Source organism: Tamandua tetradactyla, chromosome 25 (genome assembly GCF_023851605.1).
Source record: "Tamandua tetradactyla isolate mTamTet1 chromosome 25, mTamTet1.pri, whole genome shotgun sequence".
Taxonomy (NCBI): domain Eukaryota; kingdom Metazoa; phylum Chordata; class Mammalia; order Pilosa; family Myrmecophagidae; genus Tamandua; species Tamandua tetradactyla.
In genome coordinates this window covers 7,033,434-7,045,512 of record NC_135351.1, presented here as the reverse complement: position 1 = coordinate 7,045,512, position 12,079 = coordinate 7,033,434, and the positions used below count along the sequence as shown (strand labels likewise).

At 44.6% G+C, this 12,079-nt stretch overlaps 1 protein-coding gene across 3 annotated transcripts in view; it reads right to left on the bottom strand.

Annotated features, from left to right (window-relative positions):
* Window positions 1-12,079, bottom strand: part of CDYL (chromodomain Y like) — a 273,528-nt gene that overhangs the window by 191,638 nt on the left and 69,811 nt on the right. Inside the window, exon 1 of one of the 3 annotated variants that reach the window (XM_077144047.1) lies at window positions 7,707-7,760. The exons of the other annotated variants lie outside the window; for them this stretch is intronic. Within the exon in view, the coding sequence (XP_077000162.1) occupies window positions 7,707-7,730 (24 nt within the window). The 5' untranslated portion in view covers window positions 7,731-7,760. Of the gene's footprint in view, window positions 1-7,706; window positions 7,761-12,079 lie in introns of those variants that run through there. 3 annotated transcript variants of the gene reach the window in all.

Below are 12,079 nucleotides of genomic sequence, written 5' to 3'. Positions count from 1 at the left end.
AATGTAAGGCCTATGTATAATATGCCTTATATTAGAAAGCACCACTGGGTACTATAAGGAGGAAAGCACTAAACAAGCTAAGTCTTATGTAAATAGCTAAGGTAGGGGAGCCCAAGGGCCCTGGAAGGGTGGCTGAAGTGGTTTCCACTGAAACCACAACAAATCGCAAATCATCTCTGAAGGAAAACCTTTCTGTATTGGCTCCCAAAATTCCCACAGATTAAGATCAAATAAATATGAGCTCACAATCAAAGGTCACAAATAACATAAGGAAACAAGTCATTATGATCAAGCCTCAACAGAAGCAAACAGCACCCACCTTCCCCAGAAGATATTCAGATATTGGAATGACAGACGTAGAACTTAACTATGTTTGAGGTGATGAAAAACAAGTTATTAATTCATAAAAGTGCACAAACATTAAAGACTAAAAAAAGTGAGCCACAGAAAAAAAAAGAGTATGTTTAGAAGCAAAATATATAATTGCTGAAATTAAAAACTCAATGGCTGGGTTAAAAGACTAGACAAAACTCATTAGAGATCTGGAAGTTAGATCTGAGGACATACCCATATTTCACACACAAAAAGGAAGCAAAATAATAATGAGATCTAAGAGAGTAAGAGATAGGGAGGAAAGAATGAGAAGATTTCATAAGGTCTTCATTCCACAAGAATATAGAAGAAAAGCAGTGTTGAAGATAAAATAACCAAGAACTGTTTAGAACTGATGAGACACAAATCCACAAAGGATGCACAGCATATGCCAACCTTGATAATAAAAAGAAAGTCACGTGTGACACACTGTAGTGAAACTCAAGAACAATAAAGTCAAAGCGATGAGCTCAAAAGCAACCAGAGACAGAAGACAGATCTCCTGTGAAGTAACTACACCAAAACCCACAAGTTCCTCAAGAACAACAGCAGGAAAGTCAGAAGACAATGGAATAGTATCTTCAAAATGCTGAGGAAAAATATAATCAATTAAACTGGCTTTACTTGGGATACAATTCTCTCTTTCAAAATGAAGGCAAAATAAATACACTTTCAGCTCATCTAAAAGACTTTTCCATCAATAATCTCTCACTAAAGAATCTCTCAAAGAGAGATTCTTCAGAAAGAAAATAATGGCCCCAGAAGTTCTCAGTTTTAAAAACTGATGATCAAAAAAAATGGCAAAGTTATAGGTACATCTAACCAAGCATTGTAACAGAATAATAATCTTCTATTCTGTGAGAGTTTTTCAAGAACAATAACAAAATGCTGGAAAATAACATTTAAGTTGGGGTAGGGAAGTGAATCAGAGTTAAAGGATTCTAAAGTCCATGTATTGGCAGAAGTGGGGTTAAAAATGTTTATTAATGTTAGACTTGAAGTGGGAATGATAAAATCTCAAGATTAACCACTTAAAGACTGAAAACAGTACACAACTTCTAAACCAAATCACTGAGGTTTGAATATGATTTTACTGAGTCTGGCAAAACTAATAGCAAATTTGCCAAAGAAGGACGGTGAAAATAAAATCTTAGCTTACATCAAAGATCCCTAAAGCAGTTTTAATACCAGCTTCAAGTCACAGATCCCTCTGAGAATCAGATAAAAGCTGTTGACCTTCCCTCCCCAGAAAAATATTCATATGTACTTGTACAAATTTTTATATAAATGTAATAGAGACACCCTTTCCCAAATCCCTGGAGCACATGGACCCCAAAAGCTTTACCCAGCTTAAAAAGCAGAAGAGAATTAAGTCTGCATGAGATGCAGTAAAATTAGAAGTTATCCCCAACCTACAGTTGAAACCACGTAAACAGATGAAGAACTAAGTTCAAAAGGAGTAGCACAGAGCAATGTTTGGGGGAAGGGGAACCTAAAGTTAAAAGTGAATGGAGAGTCAAGTCCTACAGTCTTGTATCATTAACGTGAAATTCAATAATTATGCAACTATTACAATATTTTGAACGACAGAAAATGGTCGTTCAAAATAATTCCTAATTTTAAAGCACTTACATTCTAGTGGACAAACACATCACACAAGGGGGACAGAAAAAAACTCCCAACACCCTTAGGTTAACTAGGACTTTTAACGCTCTCCTTCCTGGAATATCCAGTTAATAACTGGAAAAAAAGATTAGTCTAGTCCACCTAGAGGGCATCTTGCAGATCCCACCCCTCAACTCATAGCTTAGTATCTCAAACAGATAGAATACAATCCAGAGGTTCCTAAATTAGCCCATATTCCAGAAAGAAGCTTTTTGGAAGAGTTTCCCATCTCTGTTCAAACACTGAACCTTATCATCTCATAGTTTAGGCCCAAGAATCTGTATTTTAGTGATACCTTATGTGCTGGTTGGAAAGGATGTATGTACCCCAGAAAAGTCACATTTTAATCCTAATCCCATTTTGTAAATGCGGTTTCTTCTAATCCCTATTCACTACTGTATGTTTGAATATGTAATGAGATCATGTCCCTGGAGATATGACTCAATCAAGAGCAGTTGTTAAAATGGACCCAGACCATTCGGGTGGGTCTTGATTAGTTTACTGGAATCCTATAAAAGAGGAAACGTTTTGGAGAAAGCTAGAGATTCTGAGAGAGCAGAAGGATGCAGCCACGAGAAGCAGAGAATTCACCAGCCTGCACTCTTTGGAGATGAAGAAGGAAAATGCCTTCCAGGGAGCTTCATGAAAGAGGAAACAAGGAGAGAAAGCTAGTAGATGACGCTGTGTTCACCACATGCCTTTCCAGATAAGCAATAACCCCTGACCATGTTTGCCATGTGCCTTCTCAATTGAGAGAGAAACCCAGAACTTCATTGGCCTTCCTGAACCAAGGTATCTTTCCATGGATGCCTTTGATTGGACATTTCTATAGACTTGTTTTAACTGGGACATTTTCTCAGCCTTAGAACTGTAAACCAGCAACTTATTAAATTCCCCTTTAGAAAAACCATTCCATTTCTGGTATATTGCATTCCGGCAGCTAGCAAACTAGAACACCTTATTGGACGGCAAAGCTTAAGAGCAACAACAAGTATACATAATATGAAAAACTATTATTACTTACTCAAAAAGATTTGATTCATTTGGGGACTGTATCACCGGTATTCAAAACTGTGAACCAGAACACTGCAAATAAAGTGTTTCCTATATACTGTAAAAATAGGCTCAATGTGCAAATTACATAGCACAAAGAAAATAATACTCAATGATTTTTAGATATCACAGGAAGAACATAAGAGGACTCATTCTAGTACACAAGAATTGAAAGCAAACTAAAAGGAAAAGCACATGAGATGCCTTCATTCTGTTGTTTAGGCAAAAGGATAAATAATACTGTCTACAATTCATTGGGTGAAGAGCACTTAAGATACCCTCATTAATTTTAAACCTGTACACATTTAACTACATTACCCCACAATCAACTCCAGAAGCCAACAACTCACTTATCCTTTGCTTATTTTGATCTCAATCTTTTAAAAGCCAGCTATACCACACACACAGATGCTGGCTTAGTGACCAACATCTATAGAAGAAGCTCTCTAAACTACACATACAGATTGTATTTTTAACTGTAATTTGGGTCAACATATGTAAAAATTCCTGTGGCATATAGGAAGGAATAAGTAATCTTAAGTAAAGAGAAAGTTTCAAAACCTTATCTTTCTAAACTACTTTAAAACACTTCTTACTTCCATTTTTGATGGACTACACCATACATGTGTTAGAAATTTTAATAAAAGGTCAAGACAAGATCACAGAAATCTTACTGAAATTTAAATTAGATATTATAGTAATTGTCAAGAGGGAAAAAAAACCACATGCTCCAAGAAAAAAAGGAATTAACATTCTAATAAGGAGACTGCTTCTTGGACTTCATTGCACCTCATTATGGTGTACACTCCTTGTCTGGTCTCATGGAAATGGTCTCTACCTGACCATGAGTTAAATTCAAGTCCTCTTAATCTCAGTTTTCATTGGTGATATAATTTGACATTCTGAAATCCCAAATTTCAAAGACAAAAATAAGTTTGGTTTCAAGGTTTGAAAGGTGGGTAGGGAACGGAAGGATGCTTCACTGAATAATGTAATCACTGAATACTCGAGTATAGAACTTTATCTACTGAAAATTGTTTTAACATGTTAATGTCATTTAAGACTCCAGATCCTTTAAAATCGTTACCTTCATGCCCATTTCACACAGATGAGAAGGAAGTTCAAGACAGCTGCTTAACAAGTCACACAGCTATTGAGGAGGAGGAAAAAAATGGAACCCAGAACTTCCAGCTCTGAGTCTAGAACTTGGAACAGAATTCAAAGGCTCTTAATTACTCCCACATATATCCCCCCAGCCCAAGTGTAAAAATCAGTTCCGGAACAGACCAGGGCAAATGACCACCTAAGGCTGGGTGGGTAGCAGCCTCTTTGTGAGGCACCCGTGAGCTATAAACGGTTTTTATACTTTTAAATAACTGAACTTAAATGAAGAAAGAGCATATTTTATCACATATAAAAATGAAATGAAATTGAAGAAAAAAGGTATTTTATGACACATAAAAATTCTAAGTCTACTGTCCAGAGTTTTATTAGAACAAAGCCATGCTCCTTTGTATGCCTATCGTTTATGGCTACCTTTTGTGACAAGAGCCGTTGAGTAGTTACAAAGACAGTATGGCCCACAAATCTTAAAATATTTACTATCTGATCCTTTACTTAAAAGTTTGGTGGCCCTTGATCTGAGGGATACCTGTCTTCTGAAAACTATGAAGTCCTTACCCATGCTGAATCAAATCTTGGTCTTCCCCTAATCTTAGCTGCTGGGGCTGCAGAAAGAAATCTATTCTATCCTGCACAAAAACAGTAGCCCTTCCTTTTGGAAGGCTAATGCTCCACCCACCTACTTATTTTTTATGCACCTACTTATTTTTTACCCACCTACTTATTTTTTATTCACAAGGTATAGTTTCAATAACCATTTAGACAGTCACTAAGTACCTATTACCATACACCCAGCACCATTCTAGGTGTCAGAGATCTCCTTTCTTTTTAAGAGAGAAAACAAAGGCTCAGCCATTAGGTAACTCAGTTCACTTAGCTCATACAGCCCCATATTCTTACCCTACCAGGTCCCTTTCAAAGAGGCAAGACTTTCCACTTCCTCGCTGGTCAATATATCCCTCAACAATTGTGGAGCTTGGGGCAGAACATGAAACTTCTATCTTGATTTAGGCAGGACCGGACAAAATAAGGCAAACCAATGTCCCTTGATCTGGCCACTCAACTAAAGTACCCTGGTGATCTTTCCTGCCTAGGCAAACAGCTGTTTCACATCACAGTGCCCATTTACAAGAGCATATTACTTCTGCCTTCAGATAATCATGTCTTGATTAAAACAATACAATTAGACATCTTTAGAAACAAAACCGGGCCTTGGGGAGGCTTTTCAAGATCACTTAAAACACAGTACAGTAACAAGTATCACTTGCTGAGTGCCTGTGATGGGAATTGTATGTGGGCTTTACCTGTTTTTTTCATTTGACCTTCCCAGCTCTACCAAGGTAAGCATGGATTCCAAAACTACAGATGGGGAAACAGCTCGTTCAAGGTTCATTTGTCCAAGGGAGAGAGTTGGAATACAAAAACTAGATTGTCTTGACTCCAAATCCATACTCAACCACTATACCACACTTTGAGATACCAACTTCTGATTATACTACAGTCCCAGTGTCACTTACAAGAAGTGAAAAAACTTATCCTGAAAGATACTGACCACTGTTATTTTTCACCTTGACTCTGCTTGCATGACAGTTTTTCAAAACTAATACAAAACCCAGACTCAAAAGTTCGACTGTGCATGTGTACATATTTCTTTGCAAATGTACCTATCTCTTCCCTACTAAATATTTCTTAAGGGCATGAACCATTCTCATACCTTCCCGTATCCCTGTGGAGCCTCCATATGGCAGGCATTCAATAAACATGTTTATGGAACACAACTTAGTACAAAAATGTTACTTACAAATTCTGCCAGAAAAGTAGTGAGCAGAAAAACCTAAAGACACAGAATAAGCAAAGCAAGAACTGGCCTATGGTTATTTCATAATGCACAGGTGGTAGGTATCTTGTCTTTAGAATCATTTTTCTATATGTGGGATACAACTTAGGTATAAGGTGCTTCTCTCATCCAAACTAATGGCATGTGTCAAAGATTATGTGTTTATAATCACAAACACAAGACTAAACTATCAAAGAACAATCAAAATAGAAATGAAAATGCCTCAAACCCTCCTACTATGTACTTTCCCAACAACATGGCTTTGCCTGCAAGACCTATGCATCCTAGCTTTTCTGTCTGCAACTCCCCCCCCCCCATGACATTTCCCTTTCTCGAAGGGCGGGCCTTGTGAACAGGGAAATTTTTTTCCTCTTTACACCCCCTAGATGACCTAATAAAGCGTCTTGAATACAGTTGGACAGCTGTGTAAAACTGGTCGAAGAGAATGGAACATTTTCAGTGTCAGCCAAGGTACACTGACCACATAACAATGTAAAGGGAGGTGACAACCTTTCTACTAATTCTACAGAAGGCAGAATCGTCCTGAGAACTTTTGTAAACTTTTGCTTTTAGAAAGCTACAAAAAGTTGACAGAAGACTAATGACTGTGGACAACAGAACTCTACTGGACATCAAAAGCGTCAAACGCAACAAGAGAAGTCTCACCTAGTACTCATTAAGAGTTCACAAGGGCCAAGAGGCTCTACTTGTTTAAGATGCTTACGTAGGTCCCTAAACACCCAGGTCCCTAAACGCATCATAAAGGTGAATCTGGAGAGTACTCAGAAGGCTTAAATCTCTTCTGAAGATGTATTTATAAATATACGTGGAACAGAACAACCATTCATCCGAAAAAACGGAAAGCCTTCGAAGCTTTAAGGGTCCAGTAGAAATAGACTCCCAGGAAGTCTACTTTGAAATACGTCAAGAAGTTACAACGAGGCATAAAAATATGGCGAGATACAATTTGATAACTCCCTAACTTCAAGTCGACGCTGGCAAACCCATCGCCCCTAGCTTGTAGTTCTGACTGTGCCCTTTCTTACTTGGAACGCTGCGGCGCAAATGAATGACGGTGTATCAGCGTTAAATTTAAATTTCCTGGCTCTGGCCACAACGCTAACCTAATTAAAGCATGTGGTCAACGTTTAGCATTTTCGGTGCGATATTTTGCATCGCTTTGGCTAGAGGCAGCGTCAAGGGACAGTTGCATTCGTCTTCGATAGCAACCCCCCCCTTACCAAATCAGAAGCCAAAACCTCCACAGAATACTTTATTGAATGGACAGGAAAAGCACCCCCAGTCACCGCCGAGCTTCACACCCCTTCCCCACACTGAAAACACTTTGGGCAGAGTCTCAGCCAAATCACTTGTGTCAAGTACTTCCCCGCGGTTCGGAGCCCACCCCACCCCCCACCCCACCCCACGCACACAAGCTCCAACAACTCCGGGGAGCCCCATCCCCGGGCCCCCACCCCCACCCCGCCGGGGCGCCTCCTCAGGGAAGTGTGGATCCGGCCGACCCCGGCACTTGGCCGTCCCTCCTCACACACATTTCCGTCCAGTAAAGTGCGGCCGCGAGGGGGAGGGGGAGGGAGTCGGCCGTCGGACCGTCTGGGGGGCGCGGGGCTGAGGTGGGGGGGGGAGGGGGCGGTACCTCATACAGCTCCTCAGAGGCCATGGTGGGCGGCCGCGCGGGCGGCCCCGGGCGGGCGGCGCGCAGTGCGGGCGGGGCGGGGGTGCGGCGGCCGCCGGGCAGCGACACTTTGTTTCAGTTGGGGCTCGGCGGGGCCTGCGCTTCCTGCTCCCACGACTACCCCCGGCGCCGGGAGCTGTGCACGGACGAGGCTCAGGGACTCCGCGGCCAGGGCGGCGGGCGGACGGCGGCGGCGCGGCCGGGCTGTGCGCACAGCAGCTGCGCAACGCGCCCGGGCGCCCGGTCACTCCCCGGCCGGCCGGCTCGGGCGCATGGCTCCCCGCCGGGGCCGGGCCGGGCTGGGCGGGCGCGGCGGGCACAGCGGGCGGCGCGGTAGCTCCGCGGCTCCCCTCTCCGGCGTAGTGCAAAAAGCTTCCTACTTGCGACCGAAAAAGCCTGCCCAGGCGACTGAGCATGCCCAGTGCGGCCGCCGGCCGGCTGAGCCGTGGTCCGCGCTCCGGGTTTTCGGGACGGCCGGAGGGGAGGGGCGGGGGCGCGGGGGGCGGGGGCGACGGGGAGCGGTGGGTCCTGCTCCCGGCCGGGCGGCGGGCGGCGGGGCGGGCCGGGCAGGAAGGGGAGGAGCCGGCAGGCGGGCGGGGCTCGGGGGCTGCACTCCCCGCCCGCCCCGGGTCCCAAGAGCCGAACTCCTACCCGGCTGCCCCGCGGGCCCCGACGGTGCGCGCCGGCTGCCCGGAGTCGGGCGCGGGACCGCCCACCTCGGGGATGGAGGAAGAGGGCAGCTTGCGCCAAGTTGGGAAGGAGGGCGGCGCGTCCGGGAACTCAGTCCCCACAGCCACCTCTCCGTCCGACGGCAGCGGCCCGCCTTCGGGATCGGGAGCCGGAGACGCCCGAGTTCTGGAGCCCGGGAGCCGCCGCGTCCTCCTTCCTGGCGCCGTCCGCGCGCCAGGCCTCCTTCCCCGTCCCCAGGGCCCGGGCATCCTGGACGGTTGTTTCCGAGGCGGATCCGCGGTCCCCAACTCCGCGGCCGCCAAGACCCGGAACCCGCCGAGCGCCATGTGGCTCGCCGCGCACTGGGCATGCTCGCTCCGGGCTGGCCCGGGGTGAGGGCGCTCGGCTTCGGCAAGGGGCCCGCGGTCTGCCCCCGGTTGTCCCTCAGCACCCCCTCTCCAGCCTCCACCTCCTCGGAAGGGGAGCTGGGAAGACCGGGTCCGGAATTCGGACCCAAAGGACGCCTGGGTTCGAATGGCACGAAGCCATCAATGGTGGTTCTCCTTGGGGAGAGCTTGCTGTTGACAGCCACACGATGTGCCCTCTTAGCCAGAGCAACGTGAACCTAGTCCCTCCTCCGGTTGCAGGGGAGACGGACAAAGTGGGGACAGTGCGCACGGCAGGCTCCAAGGCCAGACCTGCCGGGAGACTGGACGTCGCCCCAGCAGTGCGCAGTGGTGAAGGGCTTCCTGGCCCGATTTCCCCAGGTAGCCGGCAGCTCCAATCCTTCCTGCAAGACTTAGCGTCCCTTGTCCACCGGGTACTTAAGAAACAATTTTCACATTCTCCCTCAGCCTCAGCCTCTACACCTGCAGACCATCACCAAGTCTTAACATTTCTCCTGATCCACCCCGTTCCTGGTACTCTATCCAGCTCTAGTTCCTAACCGACCTTCCACCCAGCTACCAGGTCCGTCCCCCCAGTCTTTTTGCTAAATCCATTCGATCGTGCTCGGAGTTTGCATTTTAATAACCATAAGGCTTTTCAAGACTCAAGTCCAGAAACAGGTACAGCTCTTGAACGTAAGTGATCGCAAATCCAGTGGCCGTTCTCTTCCGGCGAGTGTACCTACTATTCCCTCTGCCTGGAATGCCCCCTTACAACATTAAACTTCCAGTGCCCAGAGCCACCTCCAAAGCTTAGCCTTCCTGACTTCCGGGAAATTTTTAATTATACCTCTCTGGGTGCCCCCGCAGCCCCCGGGCGCGCTGCTTGGCGGTACTTATCTCCGTGTATTTTGTTTCCCCTTTACCACTTATACACCATGACGTGCTTCCAAACTCATCTTCATCAACTTGACTCTCCAGCCCCTAGCACCATTCTCAATATACAAAACAAGTGTTTTATTAAATGAATTTAATTTTTAGTGTCCACAAAAGCCCGACGCCCACACATCCAAACCCCGTCTATTTGATACCATTATCTAGTGCCTCGCAGACAAGAATCAAAGTCTCCATCTCTTCTACCTGTCATCCCTTCAAGGGGCTGCGCATCTCCGCCTATCCCCCCCCACCCCACCCCCCGGAGGGCCCAGACGATTATCTCCCCCTCCACCAGATAATAGCCCCTCTTTCCTCCCACTAAGGACTTCCTTCATTGATACATTTGATTATCGCCTCTCAGGGCACGCTAACTCATCAACATAAAGTTGTAAACTTGAAGGGCTAGGACTAGATCTACTCAACGCGCACTGCAGCACACGCTCAAATATTTGCAAGAGATGGCTAAAAATCATAAAGCATAACAAAATGTAAATTAAAAAGGAAATTTCATATAAGATTAATAGATATTTCACACAGAAACCTATATATATAATGATAGACCGATATAAATATAAACATTTCTTCTTTTCCCATGACCATCACTCTAATTATTGCCACCATCAGAAAAAAGAATTTAAGCATTCACAAGTTGCTCATTGTGTGCTCCATGGCAAACTTCATTTTAAATATATTGTTTTTTACTAAAGAGGATCCTGCTAGCGCTCTTACTGAAGGGGGCAGAGGGGGTAACAATAGGATAGAAAAAACATCTACCACAGCCATATTCAGATACTGAGCTGATGGATAGATTATAAGATAGATAGATGAGAGAGAGAGAGATGTTGTGGAAAAAGGAGAATTACAGTCTAAAAAAGCTACCTCCCAAAAAAGTCAATTTACAGAGACCTTTAATCTTGATGACCTAGATTATTTATGATGCTGTGGTTAGTAGTCATTGGGGAGCGAATGCTGTCCCCCATAAGACCTGTTCAACAAGTCCTAAGTCCTGGTCCTCAGGGTATGAACTGATTTGTAAATGGGATCTTCAAGTTCAAAATCCCAGTCCTGTGGGTGTGGACTCATTTATACATAAGGGTCTTTGAAGATCCTATTAAAATGAGGACAAATTGAATCAGAGTGAGCCTTGGTACACTAAGACTGGAGTCCTTGTAAGCAGAGGGAATTTGTACACAGTAGTGCAAGCCACAAGAGATCAAGGAGACCTATCACCACAAGACGAAGGTAGAGACTGATTGTCAGCAAGCTACCACCAGAATATCACAGACTTCACAGAGGATATGATCTGCTGATACTTTGGTTTTGGACTTCTAGCCTCCAAAATTGTGAGACAATAAATTCCTGTTGGTTAAGTCAGCTCGTTTGCTCTATCTGCCATCACAGCCAAGACAAGATGGAAAGCATAGGTACTCTGCAGAGACGGTCTCCAAAAACAAAGCAGGAGTTAGTCCTTCCCATAAACTCAGTACCAGGTACCTCTCTCCTCCAGCAATTAGTTGGTTTCCATCTTAAGAACGCCAGCAGAGGAGGCCCATCTAATGAATGAGAAGCTGAGCAAGTTTTCCACTGCGCACTTTTTTCTCTCTTCTTTCCTCTTTTCCACCTTTCATCCCAACTACCCAGAGCACGCTGGGTTTGTAGAGAGCTATTTTGTTTATGTATATATTTTAACTTGACTCGATTTGTTTTACTTTAAAGCAAATCCCGCTCTATTCCCTTGCTTTTTTATATAAACATTTTCTCGGGGCTCATAATAGAAGTAAATATGCCCCAAATCATTTGATGGTTTTGATTTACACCACCTTTTATGATAGTAAAGTTTTTTCAAGTAGTTGTCATAACCGTGTGTGTAGGTGCTGTGAATGTACTTTCTCAGTGAATTGAGAATGAAAATGAAATAACATCCACCAAACACATCAGGAAGATGTCTGCATTGTACCAAATACATGCAGCACAGGAGTATACACCAGCAAATTATATAAATCCTGAAGATTATAGAAGCGGTCAAGGAGAGAGATGGCATACACAAGCGACTAAAATACACATTCACCAGCAGTAAACGTCATCGCTTACCTGTGTGAGCCCATGCTGGAGACGAATGTAATCCAACTTACTCCTTTTCCAAACAGACCAGATATGTTGATAATGGACAAATTCAGCCAACATAAGTCTCTAGAGTTCAGGTATTAGAAGCATTCTCCACCTCAAGAGAACAATGACTGAATTCTGAAAGCAGCAGTCTTCCCCAGGAACCAGTTAGCAGCCAAACCTTCACTCCTTCCATTCTCCCAAGAATCTGCATTTCATCTACATTTGAATCCCGAG